At 47.8% G+C, this 21,405-nt stretch overlaps 1 protein-coding gene across 2 annotated transcripts in view; it reads right to left on the minus strand.

Annotated features, from left to right (window-relative positions):
* The window catches only part of VPS53 (VPS53 subunit of GARP complex), a 70,555-nt gene extending 49,878 nt beyond the window's left edge, over nt 1–20,677 (minus strand). For both annotated transcript variants that reach the window (XM_083379708.1, XM_083379707.1), the window contains exons 1-6: nt 20,540–20,677; nt 17,280–17,360; nt 13,773–13,822; nt 11,914–11,980; nt 6,448–6,534; nt 4,310–4,425 (exon numbers count right to left, since the gene is read on the minus strand). In XM_083379708.1, coding sequence (XP_083235834.1) covers nt 4,310–4,425; nt 6,448–6,534; nt 11,914–11,980; nt 13,773–13,822; nt 17,280–17,360; nt 20,540–20,623 — 485 coding nt within the window. In that variant the 5' untranslated portion in view covers nt 20,624–20,677. The remainder of the gene's footprint in view (nt 1–4,309; nt 4,426–6,447; nt 6,535–11,913; nt 11,981–13,772; nt 13,823–17,279; nt 17,361–20,539) is intronic.
* Between the last annotated feature and the right edge of the window lie 728 nt (nt 20,678–21,405).

A 21,405-nucleotide genomic window follows, 5' to 3' on the forward strand; every position in this document is an offset into this window, starting at 1 on the left:
TCAGAAGGTCGGCAGTTTGGCGGGTCGAATCCCGAGTGCCGCGTAACAGAGTGAGCGCCTGTTACTCGTCCCAGCTTCTGCCCACCTAGCAGTTCGAAAGCACGTAAAAAATGCAAGTAGAAAAATAGGGACCACTCCGGTGGGAAGGTAACAGCGTTCCGTGCGCCTTTGGCGTCTAGTCATGCCGGCCACATGACCACGGAGACGTCCTCGGACAAACGCTGGCTCTTCGGCTATGAAACGGAGATGAGCACCGGCCCCTAGAGTCGGAAACGACTAGCACGCATGTGCGGGGGAACCTTTACCTTTACCTTTAAATAAAACCCCAGTTAAAATAAGATTAATCCTCAGCCTGTGGATTTCCAGTCCAGCCTGTGGATTCCCAGTCCGGGGGGGGGGCTTCGTTCTTTCACACATGGGGGTCCCCCCAAGAGACAAAACCGCTAACAACCTGACCCCCTCCATGAAACTCCAGTCTCCTGTACCGTGGGTATAGGACACCAAGCCAACTTTCAAAAACAGACAGGCAGTCCTCAACCTACGACCACAATTGAGCCCCCCACATATCTCTGTTGTTTGAACTCTTCCTATACAATGGTATCAGTAAGGACTCCTGCTCTGGCAGGGGGCTGGACTAGATGACCTACAAAGGTCTCTCTTCCGGCCCTAGCGTTCTAGGTTGCTAAGCAAGGCAGAAAGTGGGTTTTTTAAAGTGAGCCTGGCCCCACTTTGAGGATCGTTTTTTTTTTTTGCCATAGTTGTTAAGCGAATCAGGAGGTCATTAAGAGAATCTGGCTTTCCCCCCCCCCTCCCCAATTGAACAATTAATCAGTGGAACGACTTGCCTGCAAAAGTCGCGGATGCTCCAACACTGAAAGTTTTTAAGAAGAGACCGGACAGCCGTTGGTCCGAAATGGTATAGGGTTTTTCCTGCCTGAGTAGAGGGTTGGACTAGATGACCTCCGAGGTCCCTTCCAACTCTTGTTATTCTATTCATTGCTTGTCCAAAGCCGGCTGGGAAGGTTACAAATAGCGGCCGCAGGACACCGCAACTGTCATAACTACATACCAGTTGCCCAGCATCCCAATTCTGATCGCGTGGCAATGGTTGTGTGAAACAGGATCATAAACCGTTGGTTTTTTTTTTATTGTAATTCTGAACAGTCGCTAACTAAACGGTCGCAAGTCGAGGAATGCCTGTGTAAAATTGTTTGAAATCTATTTTGGGAATATGGAAAAAGAAAGTCATTTTATCACACTTGGTGGACTTGTAAAAGAAAGCTAAAAAAAAATAATAATTCTGGGTTCAAATACAAGGGGTCTTCGTCTTACGACCACAATTGAGCCAGGGATGATTGTTGCTAAGTGAGACAGTTGTTAAGTGAACTTAACACATGTACCTCTGTGACATTTCTTGCCACAGTTGTTAAACGAACGTGGCTTCCCTACTGACTGTGTCAGGGTGTTGCAAAAGGTGAGCACCTGACTCCGGGATACGACGTCCGTCATAAATATGAGTCAGTCTTCCTGGCGTCTGAATTTTGATCACGTGACCACGGGGATGCTGCAATGGTCATAAGGGTGAAAAACAGTCATAGGCCACTGTTTTCAGTGCTGTGGTAACTTTGAACGGTCAGTAAATGAACCTGTTGTAAGTCGAAGACTTCCTGTATACGTGGGGATATAAAGAATTTTGAATTTTAAAACTGGGGCTTCCTTTGCTGGGACAACGGACAATTGTTTTGCCCAAGGCAAACAATGCAAAGAAGTTCTGGGGAAAAATAGAAAAGGTGTTCAGAGTTACAATAAAAAAAGGTTTATAATAATAATAATAATAATAATAATAATAATAATAATAATAATAATAATAATAATAATAATAATAATAATAATAATAATATAAAGTTGGAAGGGACCTTGGAGGTCATCTAGTCCAACCCCCTGCTCAGGCAGGAAACCCTATACCATTTCAGGCAAATGGCTGTCCAGTCTCTTCTTAAAAACTTCCAGTGTTGGAGCATTCACCACCTCTGGAGGCAGGTGGTTCCACTGGTTAATTGCTCTAACTGTCAGGAAATTCCTCCTTAGTTCTAGGTTGCTTCTCTCCTTGATGAGTTTCCATCCATTGCTTCTTTTCCTGCCTTCGGGCACTTTGGAGAATAGCTTGACTCCCTCTTCTTTGTGGTAGCCCCTGAGATATTGGAAGACTGCTATCATGTCACCCCTCACCCTTCTCTTCATTAAACTACACATACCCAATTCCAGCAACCGTTCCCTATATGTTTTAGCCTCCAGCTAAAGTAAGTTGCTCTTCTCTGTACTCTTTCTAGAGTCTCGACATCTTTTTTACATCGTGGTAACCAAAACTGGATGCAGTATTCCAGGTGTGGCCTTACCAAAGCATTGTAAAGTGGTATTAATACTTCACATGATCTTGATTCTATCCCTCTGTTAATGCAGCCTAGCACCGTGTTGGCTTTTTTGGCAGCTGCAGCACAGGGCTGGCTCATATTGAAGTGATTGTCCACTAGGACTCCGAGATCCCTCTCACAGTTACTACTATTGAGCAAGGTACCACCTATACTATACCTGTGCATTTGGTTTTTCCTGCCTAAATGTAGAACCTTACTTTTTTCACCATTGAATTTCATTTTGTTAGATAGTGCCCAGTGTTCGAGTCTGTCCAGATCCTTCTTATGAACCTGTTTCACACAACCATTGCCACGCGATCAAAATTGGGATGCTGGGCAACTGGTATGTAGTTATGACAGTTGCGGTGTCCTGTGGCCGCTATTTGTAACCTTCCCAGCCGGCTTTGGAGAAGCAATGAATAGAATAACAAGAGTTGGAAGGGACCTCGGAGGTCATCTAGTCCAACCCCCTACTCAGGCAGGAGAAACCTTTTCTATTTTGGCTAGAAAAGGTGTTGGGAAAAAGATGCAGATTTTAAACCTGAGTTTTTTTTTAAAATTAGGTACTATGCCAGAAAAGATCGATAAACAAAGTATGTATTTTGATTTTACATGTGATAACAGCGGCAAGAATCGTATTTGCACAATCCTGGAAAAAGGAAGAAATACCGTCAGAAATAAAATTTAAAAATATTAGACGGTGCGGAAATGGACAGACTTACTCTGAGGCTGAAAGAAAAAGGAGAAATGGAACACTATTAGACTTGGGACTTGTTTTATCCACGTTTGGGGAAAAGAATAAAGGATCAGGAATTAAATTTGCATTAGCGAATGATAAACTCAGACAAACACCTTGTCGAAGAAGTCCTGTTGAATTGTATGGGAAAAATTAATAAAAAGTTTACCAAAAAAGGGACGCGGTGGCTCAATGGGTTAGGACGCTGAGCTTGTCGATCAGAAGGCCGGCAGTTTATTTATTATTTATTTATTTATTAGATTTATATACCGCCCTTCTCCCCAGGGTCTCAGGGCGGTGTACAGGGCAATTAAAATATAACATATAAAAGTTAAAAATAAATTAAATTAAATTTAGCCCCAAACAAAATAAAATTAAATTATGAATTTAAAACCCCAATCCCTCAGTCCAGGCCGGCAAGCTCGAATAACCAGGTTTTCAGGTCACGGCGAAAAGAGCGAAGGTCGGGAGCCATCCGGAGCTCCACAGGGAGCTGATTCCAGAGGGCAGGCGCGCCCACAGAGAATGCTCTCCTCCTGGGGGCCGCCAGTCGACATTCCCTGACCGACGGCACCCTGAGGAGACCCTCTCTGTGGGAGCGCACAGGACGATGGGAAGATGACGCCGGCAGAAGGTGCTCCCATAAATAACCCGGACCCATGCCATTTAGGGCTTTATAGGTCATCACCAGTTTGGCGGGTCGAATCCCGAGTGCCGCGTAACAGAGTGGAGCGCCTGTTACTCGTCCCAGCTTCTGCCAACCTAGCGGTTCGAAAGCACGTAAAAAATGCAAGTAGAAAAATAGGGACCACTACGGTGGGAAGGGAACAGCGTTCCGTGCGCCTTTGGCGTCTAGTCATGCCGGCCACATGACCACGGAGTCGTCCTCGATGACCACCGGCCCCTAGAGTTGGAAACGACTAGCACGCATGTCCAGGGGGAACCTTTACCTTTCCCCCCCCCCTCAAAAAAAAGAATTTTAAATTTTAAAACTGGGACTTCCTTGGCTGGGACAACGGACAGACTATGAGAAAAGACTTAGGGACGACTGTTTTGTCACACTATGGCAACCGCAGCAAGGTTGTTATGTAGGTAGTCCTCGACTTACGACGAACCACTTAGCCACAGCATTCCAAGCAACGACGGATCCCAGGCAACTTACTCCAGTGAGTCCACTCCCCCGGCTAACATGTGGAGGTGGTTCAGGGTGGTGATGGAGGTGGTCAACTGGCGTTTAGCGTGGTCCAGCTGTTTGATATCCCGGGTGATCTCTTTCACCTGATTGGATGGAAGCAGGCAGAGGTCTTTAGCAAAGGATTCAACAGAAAAAAAGCACAGCCTCCAATTCAAAACGGTGGGCTTTGGTGAAGGGAAAGAAACGCAACCCACAAAATAAGGGGAGGGGGACTTCGGAGATCATCTAGCCCAGACATGTCAAACACAAGGCCCCGGGGGCCAGATCCGGCCCGGGAAGTGGTTTCATGCGGCCCGCGAAGCCATCCTGGAAACAGTGAGGGAACGGCCCCCGCCACCTTGGCCCTGGCCCAGAGACCCTCCTCCTGCCAGAGACCCCCAGATCTGTCCCACTCCTGCCCAGGCCCCCATAGGCACCCTTGATGCCAACGATGTAGAGCTGGCCACGCCCACCCAGCAGGCCATACGCACTCTAGCCACGCCCACCCAGTAGGCCACGCCCCCCCCAGTAGGCCACGCCCCCCCCGGGCAACCGCAATGCTGATGCGGCCGTCAATGAAATTGAGTCTGACACCCCTGGGCTAGTCCCACCCCCTCCCCAAGTTATATGTTTGGGGGTGGAAGTAGAAAATCAAGACTTTTAACTCTTTGCTTTCTGAGAGGTTTTGGTGTTCCAACGAATTCTAGTGCCATCAAACTCGCCCTGGGCTTCGGTGTAATGAATCATATAAACATGAAACACTGCAAACAGCCGGTTCTTCCTTTACTCCTGAGCCTTCCACCCCTCCGTTATTTCTTTTTTCTCTTCGTTTCCCTTGACCTTGCCTTCTTCCCTTCCTCTCTTTTCCCTTCCCCAATTCTCTCTCCCTTCACTTTTTTTCCTATCGCTCTTTCTTTTTTTTTCCTTTCCCTCCGTCTCTCAATTTTCTCTTCTCTTATCCCTTCATCCCTCCCTCTTTCCCTTCCTTTCTTCCCCCCCTCCCTCCATTCTCCTATCCCTCCCTTCCTTCCCCTCTCCCTCGTCACCATTCTCCCTTCCTTCTTTCCCTCATCTTTCCTTCCCTTCCTTTCCTTTCCCAATTCTCTCCCCCTTCCTTCCTTCTCCCCTTCCTTAATTCTGTGCTCCTTCATTCCCGTCTCCTTCCCCTTCTTCTCCCAATTTTCTCTTCCTTCCTTTTCCTATCCTTCCTTTTTCCCTTCTTCCCTCTCTCCCTCTCCATTCCTTCATTCCTTCTATCCCTCCCCTTCCTTCCCTCTTTTCACCATTCTTCCTTCGTTCTCATTTCCTTCCTTGCTTCCTTTCCTTCTTCTGTCCTTCCTTCCTTCCCCATCAAATATCTTACTTACTTCCTTCCCTCCCTCCTTCCTTCCTCTTTCCTTTCCCTTCCTTCCTTCCTCTCTCCCTCCTTCCTCCCTTCCTTCCTCCCTTTTTCCTTTCCCTTCCTTCCTTCCTTCCTTCCTTCCTTCCTTCCTTCCTTCCTCTCTCCTACCCTTCCTTCGCTCCCTCCCTCCTTCCTCCCTCTCTTTTCTTCCTCCCTTCCTTCCTTCCCTCCCTCCCTCCTTCCTTCCACCCTTTCCTTCCTTCCTCCCTCTTTCCTTTTCCTTCCTTCCTTCCTCTCTCCCTCCTTCCTCCCTCCCTTCCTTCCTTCCTTTTCCTTCCTTCCTTCCTTCCTTCCTTCCTTCCTTCCTTCCTTCCTCTCTCCTACCCTTCCTTCGCTCCCCCCCTCCCTCCTTCCTCTTTCCTTCCTTCCTTCCTTCCTTCCCTCCCTCCTTCCTTCCTCCCTCTTTCCTTTCCCTTCCTTCCTTCCTCTCTCCCTCCTTCCTCCATTCCTCCCTTTTTCCTTTCCCTTCCTTCCTTCCTTCCTCTCTCCTACCCTTCCTTCGCTCCCTCCCTCCTTCCTTCCTTTCTTTCCTTCCTTCCCTCCTTCCTTCCTTCCTTCCTTCCTTCCCTTCCTTCCTTCTTTCCTTCCTTCCTTCCTCCCTCCCTTCCTTCCTTCCTTCCTTCCTCAGATTCCTAAGCAACAAGCAACATTCATACAGCAGCCAAGAGTTATCAATCCCACCCTGTAAGTAGTAAAGATAAACAATAAGGCACTCGGCACTCACCATCTGCTCCGATTTTTCTGCTTTATCCTTAATGTCTTTAATCTTACCAAAGAGTTGTTGGATGGCCTTTTGGGCCTCTTCAAGAGCCTGGAGAAACGACGTGTGAGGGGTGAGGGGGAGAAGAAACATATTGAACAGTGAGAACCCCATTAACTGAATCCACACGACCATTTTATCCTCTTGATGGGTGCCTAGAATTCAAGATGGCCAGGATGGGCCATGCAAGGAATTTCGCAGAGTCGGGGAAGGGAAGGGGGGTTTGCATCTCTGCATCCTTCCTTCATCACAAGGGTGGGGAACGTGGGCCCTTTTATGACTTGTGGATGTCAACTCCCAGAATTCCGGAGCCTGCCCTGGAATTTTGGGAGTGGAAGTCCCCAAGTCATAAAAGACAGCCAGCATGCTTTGGGTGGACTTTCACTCCCAGAATTCCCCAGCCAGCATGCTTTAAGGGGGGTGGGGGCGGGGTGGAGTTCAACTCCCAGAATTCCCCAGCCAGGACATTTTAGGACGGGTGGAGTTCAACTCCCAGAATCCCCCAGCCAGCCTGCTTTAAGATGGGCGGACTTCCAGAATCCCCCAGCCAGCCTGCTTTAAGAGGGGCAGACTTCCACTCCCAGAATTGTCCAGCCAGCCTGCTTTAAGAGGGGTGGGCTTCCACTCCCAGAATTCCCCAGCCAGCCTGCTTTAAGAGGGGCAGACTTCCACTCCCAGAATCCCCCAGCCAGCAGGTTTTAAGAGGGGTGGACTTCCACTCCCAGAATCCCCCAGCCAGCCTGCTTTAAAGAATGTGGAAGTCCACACAGCTTAAAACAGGATTGTTCTGGGAGTGGAAGCCCACCCTTCTTAAAACATCCCAGGCTGACAAACACTGGATTGCGGTATTCAAACAACCCACTGAGAAACCAAGAGCCAACATGTTTCAAGCCGTGGCTTGTTCTTCCTTGCCCAATTTCCCCAAGGCTCCGTCAAAACAAATCCAGGTCCTCCCCCCCCTGCCCCCACCCCCGGATCCATTTCCCAGAATTCCTCCGCTCCATCCCAGCTGCAGGGCATCGTGGGAGACAAAAGAGCCCAGGGCTTTGAACCAGCTGCCAGTCAGCTACAGCCCTCTGGATAATGTTCCATTTGAATGGAAGCGAAATACTAATATGTGTGTTTGTGTCTGTGTCTGTGTGTGTGTTTGGGGAGGGGGGGACACCATCAGCTGGCCCAGCCAACCACAGCCAAAGGGGGATCTGTTTCCCAGCCCAGCCGCCGTCTGGAACGGGGCGGAGGAAAAAATCGCCCCGTTCTGGAATGCCGTTCCGCTAAATTTTCCTGCCTCCGAAGGGGCCATCAGACACTGGAGGTTGGGGGAAATTCTCCTTCTCCCCCCCCACTGCTGTAATTGTCTGCAAATTTTGTGCAAGCTGAAAACAGGGTCTGCCCCCTGCCTCCAAAAAAAAGAGAGAATAAAATAAGAGAATGGAAAAATGAGGGAGGGAGGGGGAGAAAGAAAAAAAAAACCATTGAAAGGAGCGAGGAGGAGAAACTATTTGGAATTAAGAGACGGTTCTCCATTTGCAACCATTCGTTTCGCGACCGAAGTTACGACAGGATTGGGGGAGAAAAAAAAGAGTGAATTTGAAGTTTCAACGGCCGTGGAAAAAAGGGGCTGATGACCCGTTTTTCACCTTTGCGACCGTTGCGGCGTCCCCAGGGTCAGGCGATCAGAATTGGGAACGCTTGGCAAATGGCTTGCATTTATGACGGTCGCGGTGTCCCGGGGTGTGTGTGTGTCATGTGATCTCCTTTTGCGACCTTCAGACGAGGAAGCCGGATTGACTTAACCACCGTTTTACTAATTTAACGACGGCCGTGATTTGCTTAACAACAGCGGCAAGAAAGGTCGTAAAATAGGGCAAGATTCATTTAACAACTTTCCCGATTGGCCACAAAGCTTTTTGGGCTCAGGGGCGGTCGTTAAGTTGAGGACTGCCTGTCCACGGCTGGAAGTCTGAAACACGCTGTCAATTTTTTTCTTATTCAGTAATATTTTTGTCCGGTTCAATTACAATTCGAGCATGCGGAGGTGATGTAGAGGCAGTCCTCGACTTACAACCACAACGGAGCCCAACATTTCGGTTGTTAAGCGAGACACTTGTGGAGTGAGATTTGACCCACTTTATGACCTTCCTTGCCACGGCTGTTAAGTGAATCGCCGCAGTGGATAAGTCAATGGGGAAGCCGGCGGGAAGTCGAAAGGGGTGACCGTGTGACCTCCTTGCTTAATAGGAGTAATCAGGACTGCCGGAATGGCTGTTGCAATGTAGGGCCGCATCCCTTAGTGACAGATATTCCGCTCCCGATGACCGTTATTAAACAAGGACTGGCAGTACTTCAGCTCTAAGGTAAAGGTAAAGGTTCCCCCGCACACGTGTGCTAGTCGTTTCCGACTCTAGGGGCCGGTGCTCATCTCCGTTTCAAAGCCGAAGAGCCAGCGCTTGTCCGAGGACGTCTCCGTGGTCATGTGGCCGGCGTGGCTGGATGCCAAAGGCGCACGGAACGCTGTTACCTTCCCACTGTAGTGGTCCCTATTTTTCTACTTGCATTTTTACGTGCTTTCGAACTGCTAGGTTGGCAGAAGCTGGGACGAGTAACGGGCGCTCACTCTGCTACGCGACACTCGGGATTCGACCCGCCAAACTGCCGACCTTCTGATCGACAAGCTCAGCGTTCTAACCCACTGAGCCACCGCGTCCCTCTACGGACCTGCAAAGGTTTGTAAATGCGAGGATTGGTTGCAAGGTTACTTTTTTTAAACTTTTTTTTAATCGCTGTTGTAACTGCGAGAGATTGCTAAACAAGGACTGCAATAGTTCAAGTAGAAAAATGACACAGGAGCTGCAAGCTAATTTTCAACGTACAACCACAACTGCACCCCAAATTTCTTGTTAATAAGTCAGACAGTCGTTAAATGAGTTTTGTCCCCATTTTACAGCCTTTCTCGCCACGGTTGTTAAGTGAATCTCTTCAGTTGTTAAGATAGCAATATGGTTGTTAAGTGAAGCTGGCTTCCCCATTAGCTTTGTTTGCCAGAAGGTCTCAAAAGGGGATCACATGACCCTGGGACACCGTGACCGTCATAAATATGAATCAGTCGCCAAGCATCTGAATTTTGATCGCATGAACACGGGGATGCTGCATTGGTCGTAACTGTGAAAAACTGTCCCAAGTCACATTTTTTTCAATGCCGTTTTTGAGCGGTCACTAAATGAACTGTTGTAAATCGAGGATGAATTACACAGGGAAGATATTTAGAGTCCTTGTCGTGAGTTAAGGACTGTGGACAGAGTAGGTCAAAAGAAACAAAGTCATCTTTATATCTTTTATTTAACTCGGGAACGGTTGCTGGAATTGGATATGTCTAGTTTAATAATAATAAGTTGGAAGGGACCTTGGAGGTCATCTAGTCCAACCCCCTGCACAGGCAGGAAACCCTATCCCATTTCAGACAAATGGCTTTCCAGTCTCTTCTTAAAAACCTCCAATGTTGGAGCATTCACCACTTCTGGAGGCAGGTTGCTCCACTGGTTAGTTGTTCTCACTGTCAGGAAATTTCTGCTTAGTTCTAGGTTGCTTCTCTCCTTGACTAGTCTCCATCCGTTGCTTCTTCTCCTGCCTTCAGGCACTTTGGAGAAGAGCTTGACTCCCTCTTCTTTGGGGCAGCCCCTGAGATACTGGAAGGCTGCTATCATGTCACCCCTCGTCCTTCTCTTCATTTGACTAGACAGACCCAATTCCAGCAACCGTTCCTTATATATTTTAGCCTCCAGTCCTCCAATCATCTTTGTTGCTCTTCTCTGCACTCTTTCCAGAGTCTTGACATCTTTTTTTACATCGTGGTGACCAAAACTGGATGCAGTATTCCAGGTGTGGCCTTACCAAGGCACTGTAAAGTGGTATTAGTACTTCACGCGATCTTGATTCTCTGTTAATGCAGCCAATGAAGAGAAGGACGAGGGGGGACATGATAGCAGCCTTCCAGTATCTCAGGGGCTGCCCCAAAGAAGAGGGAGTCAAGCTATTCCCCAAAGCGCCTGAAGGCAGGACGAGAAGCAACGGATGGAAACTCGTCAAGGAGAGAAGCAACCTGGAACTATGGAGGAATTTCCTGACAGTGAGAACAGTTAATCAGAGGAACAACCTGCCTCCAGAAGTTGTGGGTGCTCCATAACTGAAAGTTTTTAAGAAGAGATTGGATAACCACCTGTCTGGAATGGTATAGGGCCGTCGCCCCAGTCCTGGGCCTTCAGCTGGGTTTTTAAAAATCTTTTCCTTTAGGTCTCCGCTGCCATGTGCAAAAAAAAAATGATGACCTCCAAGGTCCCTTCCATCATCATCATCATCATCAAGACCACTCGGAGGCTTCAATGCGGCCGCGCGAGTTGTAATGGGGGGTCTCCCGATACTCCCATGTAACACCTCTACTCCGCGAGCTGCATTGGCTTCCGGTTGCCCTCCGGGTGAAATTCAAGGTGCTGGTTATTACCTATAAAGCCCTACATGGCCTGGGTCCGGGGTATTTGAGGGAACACCTGCTGCCGGCATCAAACGCCCTTCGCCCAGTGCGCTCCCACAGGGAGGGTCTGCTCAGGGTCCCACCGGTAAGAGATTGCCGGCGGGTGACACCCAGGGACAGGGCCTTCTCAGTGGGGGCGCCTGCCCTTTGGAACCAGCTGCCAGTAGAGCTGAGGACTGCCCCCGACCTCCGGTCATTCCGCCGGGGCCTGAAGACCTGGCTCTTCGAGCTCTCGGGCCCAGGCTGAGGAGTAATTTATTTTAAATCGGGGTTTTAATTGCACAGGGTTAGTTTAATCGTTTTTAAATTGGTTTTAACTTTTGTATTGCTGGTTTTTTAACTCCCTGTAAACCGCCCTGAGTCCTCAGGGAAAGGGTGGTATATAAATGTAATAAAATAAATAAATAAATAAATAAATAAATAAATAAATAAATAAATAAATAAATAAATAAATAAATTATTGATCATCGCACAGCCAGCCAGATGTTCAGACTGGATTTGGCCTTTTTGTCTACCTATCGAGTCCTTCCCAAGGACCTGGGATAGGCAGGTGTGGATGTTTGATGGTATTACAGATCTCGTCACAGGAGGGAAGCAGTTCCTAGTAAGGCGGCCTTTTGCAATTGACTCATGACGAATTTGTCAATGCCGATGACGGTGTCCAAGTGGTGCTCCAGTTGTTTTGGGGTTGCACCCAAGGCGCCTATGACTATTGGTGCCACCCTTGCTTGCCTTTGCCACAGTCTTTTTATTTCTATTTGTGGGTCTTTGTATTTTGTGATCTTCTCCAGTTCTTCCTCGTCTGTTCTGCTGTCTCCAGGCACTGCCACGTCCACTCTCCAGACTTTTTTTGTCATCACCATCACCATCACCATCACCATTATTATTATTAAAGAACGTACCTCACGGCCATCTTGCCCCACGTTGGTCTGGGCCCTCACCACCGTCCGAATATTATCGTCCAATCGTCTGCAAAGATTAAAAAAAAAAGATAAGAAGTCTGAAAGTAATTCTCCGCGTCAACTTTTCTGGAGAAAAAGGTTGCCGAGATATTCTTAAATCCGACGGACCAAGAAACGGAGACGTTTCAAGCTTTAAAATAAATGCTGTTCCTTTGCAAACCATTTTTTAAGGCTGGAAGTTTGCCTCCACAAGCCTCAGGCAATCAGGAAAGGAAAAACTGAAACACAGGCAGTCCTCCACTTACAACAGTTCCAACTGACTGTTCAAAGTTACAACGGCACTGGAAAAAGTGACTTATGACTGCTTTTCACACTTTTATGACCGTTGCAGCCTCCCCAGGGTCACTTGATCAAAACTCAAAAGCTTGGCAACTGACTCACATTTATGACGGTTGCAAGTGTCTCGGGGTGTGTGTGTGTGTGTGTGTGTGTCACATGATCCCGATTTATGACCTTCTGACAGGCAAAGTCAAGGGGGAAGCCACTCACTTAACAACCAGTTTACTAATTTAACAACTGCAGTGATTCACTTAATGAATGTGGCAAGAAAAGTTGTGAAATGGGGTAAAACTCGTTTAACTAATTTCTCAGTCAGCCACATGAATTTTGAGCATAATTGTGGCCGTACGTTGAAGACTATCAGTAATCTCTTGATGGATGTCATTAATCGCGCCATGGTGCTGAAATTAATACGCAATAAACCAGTTTTTGTCAACCGTGGCAACTTTAAAGTGCGCGGACCAGCACCCATAATTCCCCAGCCAGCATTCCTGAAGATGGGTGGACTTCAACTCCCAGAATCCCCCAGCCAATATCCTTCAATATGAGTGGACTTCCACTCCCAGAGCTCCCCAGCCAGCATGCTTTAAAATAGGTGGACTTCTGCTCCCAGAATTCCCCAGCCATCACGCTTTAAGATGGGTGAACTTCAACGCCCAGAATTCCCCAGCCAACATGTTAAGTTAGGTGAACTCCAACTCCCAGAATTCCTTAGTCAGCCTGCCTAAAGATGGCTGGACTTCAACACCCAGAATTATCCAGCTAACATACTTTAGGGCAGGGGGAGGCAACCTTGGCTCTTTTATGACTCGTGGACTTGAACTCCCAGAATTCCTGAGCCAGCACAGGTCAGCATGGAAACCTCTCCCATTCCCCTCAGCATGGCTGGCTCAGGAATTCTGGGAGTTGAAGTCCACGAGTCATAAAGTGGCCTAGGCCTAGACCAGGGGTAGGCAACCTTGGCTCTTTTATGACTCGTGGACTTCAACACCCAGAATTCCTGAGCCAGCATGGCTCAGTATGGAAACCTCTCTCTTTCTCCTCAGCATGGCTGGCTCAGGAATTCTGGGAGTTGAAGTCCACGAGTCATAAAAGAGGCCAAGGTTGCCTACCCCTGCTTTAGGGTGACTGAAATTCAGGTCCCAGAATTGTCCAAGCAAACGGCTGGCTAAGGAATGCTAGGAATTGAAGTCCACACACCTGCACGTTGCCAAGGTTGAGAAACCCTGGTACACAGATGTTTCACTTTAAGGAAATTTGATGCAGATGCCACCCCTGCCAAGAAATGGAGGGGGAATAATAATAATAATAATAATAATAATAATAATAATAATAATAATAATAATAATAATAATAATAATAATAATATAAAGTTGGGAGGGACCTTGGAGGTTATGTAGTCCAACCCCCTGCTCAGGCAGGAAACCCTATACCATTTCGGACAAATGGCTGTCCAGTCTCTTCTTAAAAACTTCCAGTGTTGGAGCATTCACAGGTTAATAACACCCATCCTCACTTACCTTATTTTCAACCTGATTTTGTTCACTACGTCATCGATATTGGCCAAAGACTGCAAGAGAAAAATAGGAGGGGAGGAGCAGGGCTTAATCTTTTCATTATGCACCATCAAGGGAATCAGATCCCCAATCTGCATTCATCAAACACTTTCCCCCAAAATATATATTTTTATTTATAATTTATTAATTTATTAATTTATTAATTTATTAATTTATTAATTTATTGGACTTATATGCCGCCCTATCTCACGAAGGACTCAGGGTGGCTCACAACAATAAAAAAGCTATAAAAAACAGTAATACAAATATTAAAAAAGAATTAAATTACAAAGCCCCATAATTACTAAAAACAATAAAATTAAAACAATATTAAAAAACCCCATCCTCAGTCTAGGTTGGCCAGTTGAAAAAGATACGTCTTTAGGTCGTGACGAAAGGACCGGAGATCTGGGGACATCCGAAGTTCTCGGGGGAGCTGATTCCAAAGGGCCGGCGCCCCAACAGAGAAGACCCTCCCCCTGGGGGTCGCCAGCCGACACTGTCTAGCGGCCGACGGCACCCTGAGGAAACCCTCTCTGTGTGAGCGCACCGGGCGGAGGGAAGTCGTTCCTGGCAGCAGACGGTCCTGTAAGTATCCCGGGCCTAAGCCATGTAGGGCTTTATAGGTAAGGACCAGCACCTTGAATCTCACCCGGAGGGCAACCGGCAACCAATGCTCCCAGAATTCCTGAGCCAGCCACGCTGAGGAAAAAGGGAGAGGTTTCCAAGGTGAGCCATGCTGGCTGAGGAATTCTGGGAGTTGAAGTCCACAAGTCATGAAGGGGCCATAGCTCCCCCATGCTGGCTGAGGAATTCTGGGAGTTGAAGTCCACAAGTCATGGAGGGGCCATAGTTCCCCCATGCTGGCTCAGGGATTCTGGGACTTGAAGTCCACAAGTCATGGAGGGGCCATAGTTCCCCCATGCTGGCTCATGGATTCTGGGAGTTGAAGTCCACAAGTCACGGGGGGACCATAGTTCCCCCATGCTGGCTCAGGGATTCTGGGAGTAGAAGTCCATGAGTCATAAAAGAGCCAAATTGCCTACCCCTGTGCTAGGTGGACAGAAGCTGGAGCAAGGAACAGGACCTCACCCCATCACGTGGCACTTGGCTCTCGAACACAGGCTATCAGCTTTCCAGCTGAGAAGCTCAGCATCTTTAACTGCTGAGCTACTGGGCCCCTCAAACACAAAGTAAACCCTCTAAAACAGGGGTCTCCAACCGCCTGGTCCACTAACTGGACCGCGGCATGCCAGCAATCGGTCCGCACAAAGAAGCAAAGCCCCTTCCGCGGGATGTAGGCAGCACACAAAACCACACACTCTCCGGTCCGCGGAAAAACTTTTCTCCACAGAACCGGTTCCTGGGGTCCAAAAGGTTGGGGGACCTCTGCTCTAAAAGCACTGCAGAATTTTTGCCCAGTGCGTGATCTCCGACACCCTAGGCCAAGGGGTAGGCAACCTTGGCTCTTTTATGACTTGTGGACTTCAACTCCCAGAATTCCTGAGCCAGCCACGCTGAGGGGAAAGGGAGAAGTTTCCAAGCTGAGCCATGCTGGCTGAGGAATTCTGGGAATTGAAATCCACGAGTCATAAAAGAGCCAAGGTTGCCTACCCCTGAATTAGGGCAATAGACTTCAACTCCCAGAATTCCTGAGCCAGCATGGGGGAGTTATAGCCCTTTCATGACTTGTGGACTTCAACTCCCAGAATTCCTGAGCCAGCCACGCTGAGGGGAAAGGGAGAGGTTTCCAAGCTGAGCCATGCTGGCTCAGGAATTCTGGGAATTGAAGTCCACGAGTCATAAAAGAGCCAAGGTTGCCTACCCCTGCCCTAGGCTAGCAAAATGCATTTAATTTACTTGTTCATCAGAATCAGAATAGAACTGGAAGGGACCTTGGAGGTCTTCTAATCCAGCCCCCTGCTCAAGCAGGCGATCCTATACCATTTTAGACAACTGACTGTCCAGTCTTTTCTTAAAAAAAAAACCTCCAGTGATGGAACGCCCACGATTTCTGGAGGCAAGCTGTTCCACTGGGAAATTGTCCTCACTGTTCGGAAGCGTCTCCTTAATTCCAGGTTGCTTCTCTCCTTGATCAGTTTCCGTCCGTTGTTTCTTGTCTTGGCTTCCGGTGCTTTGGAAAATAAATTGACCCAGAGGGTCTTTGTGGCAGCCCCTCAAATACTGGAATACTGCTATCATATCCTCCCCCGTACTTCTCCTCTCTAGAGTAGCCAAACCCAAATCCTGCAACTGTTCTTCATATGTTTGAGTCTCCAGGCCTTTAATCATCTTAGTTGATCTTCCAAGGAAGTTGCGAGGGAGGGAGGGAGAGAGAGAAGCACAAGTGCCTCTCTCTATCTCTGTCTCTGCAAATGGCGGAGGATGACTGGGAGCCACAGAAGGCTGAAAGAGCCGCATGGGGCTCCAGAGCTGCGGGTTGCCGACCCGTGTTATAGGTCAGGGACTGCTTATAGGCAAGAATCAAGTCAGCTAACAGTCAGCACAAACTTGGTGCTACATCTGAGTCAAAGGAATTGAAGAGGGGTTGAATTTAAACCACTTGTGGGAACGTAACGATTCCAGGCTGATTCCTCTCTTGACGCCGCCCCCGGCCTCGGCCTGGCCTTCTACATGAAGTGATGGTTCCAATATTGTGCCTTTGGGAGCCCTGCTGGTTAGAATGTAACATTGCAGGCTAACTCTGCCTACAGCCAGGAGTTCGATCCTGATGGGGCTCGAAGGTGGACTCAGCCTTCCCTCCTTCCGAAGTCAGTAAAATGAGGGCCCAGATTGTTGGGGACAAAATGTTGACTCTGTCAACTGCTTAGAGAGGGCTGTAAAGCACTGTGAAGCGGTACGTAAGGCTAAGGGTTATTGCTCGTACGGTTTGAATGGTCAATACATCAATGGTTGTAGGTCAAGGACTGTTTACAGGCAAGAATCAGGTCAGCTAACAGTCAGCACAAACTTGGCGCTACATCAGAGTCAAAGGAATTGAAGAGGGGTTGAATTTAAACCATTTGTGGGAACGTAACGATTCCAGGCTGATTCCTCTCTTGATGCCGCCCCCAGCCTCTGTCTGGCCTTCTACATGAAGTGATAGTTCCAATATTGTGCGTTTGGGAGCCCTGGTGGTTAGAATGCACCATTGCAGGCTAACTCTGCCCACAGCCAGGAGTTCAATCTTGACTAGCTCAAGGTTGACTCCATCCTTCCGAGGTCGGCAAAATGAGAACCCAAATTGTTGGGGCAATATTTCGACTCGGTAAACTGCTCAGAGTGTGTTGTAAAGCACTATGGGGTGGTATGTACGTGCTATTGCCATTGCCATCAAATGAGAGGTCATAACTCAAGGACTGCTTGCACTTTCTGATGAGCCTTATTTGTGGCCTTGGAATTGTAGTAATAAAGAATATGAAAATAAATCAAAACCACACGGTATCATACAGTGGTGCGGATTCAACTCACTTGCTCGGTTGGGAAAAGAGTATTGATGTATTCCACTGCGTTGAAATCAGCCCTGTCCAGCGGATCTTGGCTGGGAAATACCTACCAATCAAGGAAGACAGAAAAATTACAAATGAATGGCTGGGGTTGCAACTGCAAACAACATTAAATTGTACACTGATTCTACAACCTACGATAGCATGGAATAGAATAGAATAGGGAATAGAGAATAAAATAGGATAAAAAGGTAAAGGTAAAGCTTCCCCCGCACAAGCGTGCTAGTTGTTTCCAACTCTAGGGGCGGGTGCTCATCTCCGTTTCAAAGCCGAAGAGCCAGCGCTTGTCCGAGGACGTCTCCGTGGTCATGTGGCCAGCATGACTAGACGCCAAAGGCGCACGGAACGCTGTTACCTTCCCACCGGAGTGCTCCCTATTTTTCTACTTGCATTTTTACGTGCTTTCGAACTGCTAGGTTGGCAGAAGCTGGGACGGTAACAGGCGCTCACTCTGTTACGCGGCACTCGGGATTTGACCTGCCAAACTTCCGACCTTCTGATCGACAGACTCAGTGTCCTAACCCACTGAGCCACCGCATCCCTAAAATAGGATAGGATAGGATAGGATAATAGGATAGGGACAGGACAGGATAGGAATGGAATAGAAAATAGAGAACAAGGAACAGGAATAGGAATAGAAAAAATAGAATAGAATAGAATAGAATAGAATAGAATAGAATAGAATAGAATAGAATAGAATAGAATAGAATAGAATAGAATAGAATAGAATAGAATAGAATAGAAAATATGGAATGGAATGGAATAGAATAGCAATCAAAGAAGAAAGAAAAATTACAAATGAAGGGCAGGGACTGCAATTGCAAACAACATTAAATTTTACAGTGATTCTACAATCTAAGATTTTTAGCAGCATTATGTCTTCTATATTTTTTCCTCTATATGTATATTGGATTTATGTTAATGTAGTTAACTGATCTTGCTTGTTAAAACTGAATAAATATGGGACCCTTGGTGTTCTCAGAACTTGCAGACGTTTCATGACCCAACCAGGTAGCATCTTCAATGCTGGGAAGAAAGGAAGTTTGCTTGCACTCCCACCAATACTGACAAGGCAAGCTGTTGTTGTTAGCTGCGAAGTCGTGTCCGACCCATCACGACCCCATGGACAACGTTCCTCCAGGCCTTCCTGTCCTCTACCATCATCTGGAGTCCATTTAAGCTCACGCCTCCTGCTTCAGTGACTCCATCCACCCACCTCGTTCTCCGTCGTCCCCTTCTTCTCTTGCCCTCAACCATTCCCGGCATTAGGCTCTTCTCCAGTGAGTCCTTCCTTCTCATTAGGTGGCCAAAGGATTTGAGTTTCAGCTTCAGGATCTGGCCTTCTAAAGAGCAGCCAGGGTTGATCTCCTCTAGGACCGACCGGTTTGATCGCCTGGCAGTCCAAGGGACTGGCAGGACAAGGCAAGCTACTAGGGAGAGCATGGCTGGCTGGGGAATTCTGGGAGTTGTAGTCCACACAGCTGCAAATGGTCAGGACTGACCAATCAAACAAGACTGACAGAGAAGATATATTTGTTTTGCTTCATAAAACTCGTCTGTGACTTAGTTAAATGTAAACTCGTCACTATATTTTTAAAAACTGTTCACCCTCATATTTCACTGATAAACATAAATGTAAGATTTACCTTTCAAACTTTACCTTGCCTACTTCCCTCAAGTCTCAAACCACTATTTTCAATGGGAAGATCCCTTGGAATGGCGTGAATTCAAATAATTGAGCTTTTTATGGATTCATAAAGCCCAGTAATCCAGAGCCACTTTGTACAGGTAGTCCTCTACATACAACCACAATTGAACTTCTGGTTGCTAACTGAGACATTTGTTGAGTGAGTTTTGCCTCATTTTACGACTTTTCTTAGTCCAGTTGTTAGGCGAATCGCTGCAGTTGTTAAGTGAGTCACACGGTCCTTAAGTGAATCCGGCTCCCTCATTGACTTTGCTTGTCAGAAGGTCGCAAAAGGGGATCACGTGACCCCGGGACGCTGCAACCGTCATAAACATGAGCCAGTTGCCAAGCGTCTGAATTTTGATCATGTGACCATACCATGGGGGGATGCTGCAATGGTCACGTGAAAAACAGTTCTAAGTCACATTTTTTTCAACGCCGTTGTAACTTTGAACGGTGATGAAATGAACTGTCGTAAGTCAAGGACAGCCTGTATACTGTGGAGGAAGAAGGCTTCCCTGCATTTCTCTCGAGAAGAACCAGAAGTGACCGAAAATATAAAAGGCCGATTAGACTATGATTTGAAAAGGATTAAAATTAAAATGAATATATAGATCTCATAACTCTTATTGTCATTTTTGCAGCGGGCAGACGGGCCCACGTTAAAAATGAAATTCTGTCACCTGCTCTCCAAAAAAGCCTACCCGTACATCACACGCCTAGAAACATGCTACAGACATACATACGTCTATACCAGGGCTAGGCAACCTCGGCTCTTTTATGATGCGTGGACTTCAACTCCCAGAATTCCTAAGCCAGCAGGGCTCAGCTTGGAAACCCCTCCCTCTCCCCTCAGCATGGCTGGCTCAGGAATTCTGGGAGTTGAAGTCCACGCGTCATAAAAGAGCCGAGGTTGCCTACCCCTGGTCTATACTTACACCCTTACATATAAATACACATATCAGTGTGAATCAGTGTCCATCTTGAAATGCAGTGAGGAAGCTTTGAGAGTGCAGATAGAAAAGGATTGATGACTTCATGGATGACATTTGGGCATTTATTTTCTTCACTATGGGTGGAAAATGACGAGTTTTTGGGGGGGGTGCTGCCCCCCCCAAACACTTTGTCATCCTAAAGGTATCCTAAAGGCATCCTAAAGGCATCCAGCCCACCCACCCATTTTATCCCTTCTGGAGGACCCCTGTGGATACCCCAGCCTTCCCCTGGACCCCTACAATCCCATCTCCAAAGGGACCCCCAACTCCATCTGGCTGAGGCTGATGGGAACTGGAGTCCAAAGCTCCTGAGCAGCCCCCAAATCCAAATGGGGGTCTTTTCTGCCCCCATTAAGGTCACCTCCAGGGACCCTTCCCTAGAGGGGAGCTGCCCCCAATAAGCCCCCCCCTTAAATATGGACCCTCTCTAAGCAGCCCCCTGCCCCCCCTCCCACCCCCTTAATTAGCATACTAAGGCTCCGCCCTGTCCCCCCCCAAGCCACGCCCCCCCGCCCTTCCAACCACGCCCCTCGCCCCATTCACCTGCTCAATGGCCAGCTGCACCTCCGGCGCCAGCTGCAAGGCGGCCTCCAGCTCCTCGGCCAAGTCGAGCTCTTCGTCCTCCATCCCGGCTTCTCTTCCCCGCACAGCGGCGGCGGCGGCGGCGGAGGAGGAGGCGCGACTTCCGGGTACAGCGGCATTCTGGGATGCTGGAGGAGCGCGAGCTGCGCACGCGCACGGTTCGGACGATGAGCGTCGCGGGAGGCGCGGCGAGCAGCGGAGGCCACGCCCCCTCAAGGGTCCTATTCTGGGGAAGGGAAGCCGCTAGGTGGCGCTGGCGCCGCGTTCGGGTTTTGTTAGTGAAGTTAAAAAATATATATAAAAAATTAAAGTCTTCTGACTCCCGTGCCTCTGAGCAAGTACAGAGGGCCTTCTGCTCCAGGAGTGCTTGGGGGGGAAAGGCCAAAGTACTGTATTGTAAGGCGACCAGAGTCCCTTTGGGTAGTATTCAAGATGGACATTGATTAATATTTATATGTCTATTTCTATGTAAGGGTGAAAGTTTGTATATATGTTGTATATAGCATGTTTAAATGTGTGCTATGCCTTGTATATGTACACTTTTGAGAGCAAGCAAAATAAATTTCATTTTTAATGTGTGCCAATGTGCCCACAGTAAAAAAATGACATTAAAGGTTTATCTATCTATCTATCTATCTATCTATCTGTCTGTCTGTCTGTCTGTCTGTCTGTCTGTCTGTCCATCTGTCTATCCATCCATGATCATCTATCTATCTATCCATCCAACCATCCATCCAACCATCCATCCATCCATCCATCTATCTATCTATCTATCTGTCTGTCTGTCTATCTCTATCTCTGTCTATTCTCTTATCATATCTCTCTCC

Source organism: Vipera ursinii (assembly GCF_947247035.1).
Source record: "Vipera ursinii genome assembly, chromosome: 1".
Taxonomy (NCBI): Eukaryota; Metazoa; Chordata; class Lepidosauria; order Squamata; family Viperidae; genus Vipera; species Vipera ursinii.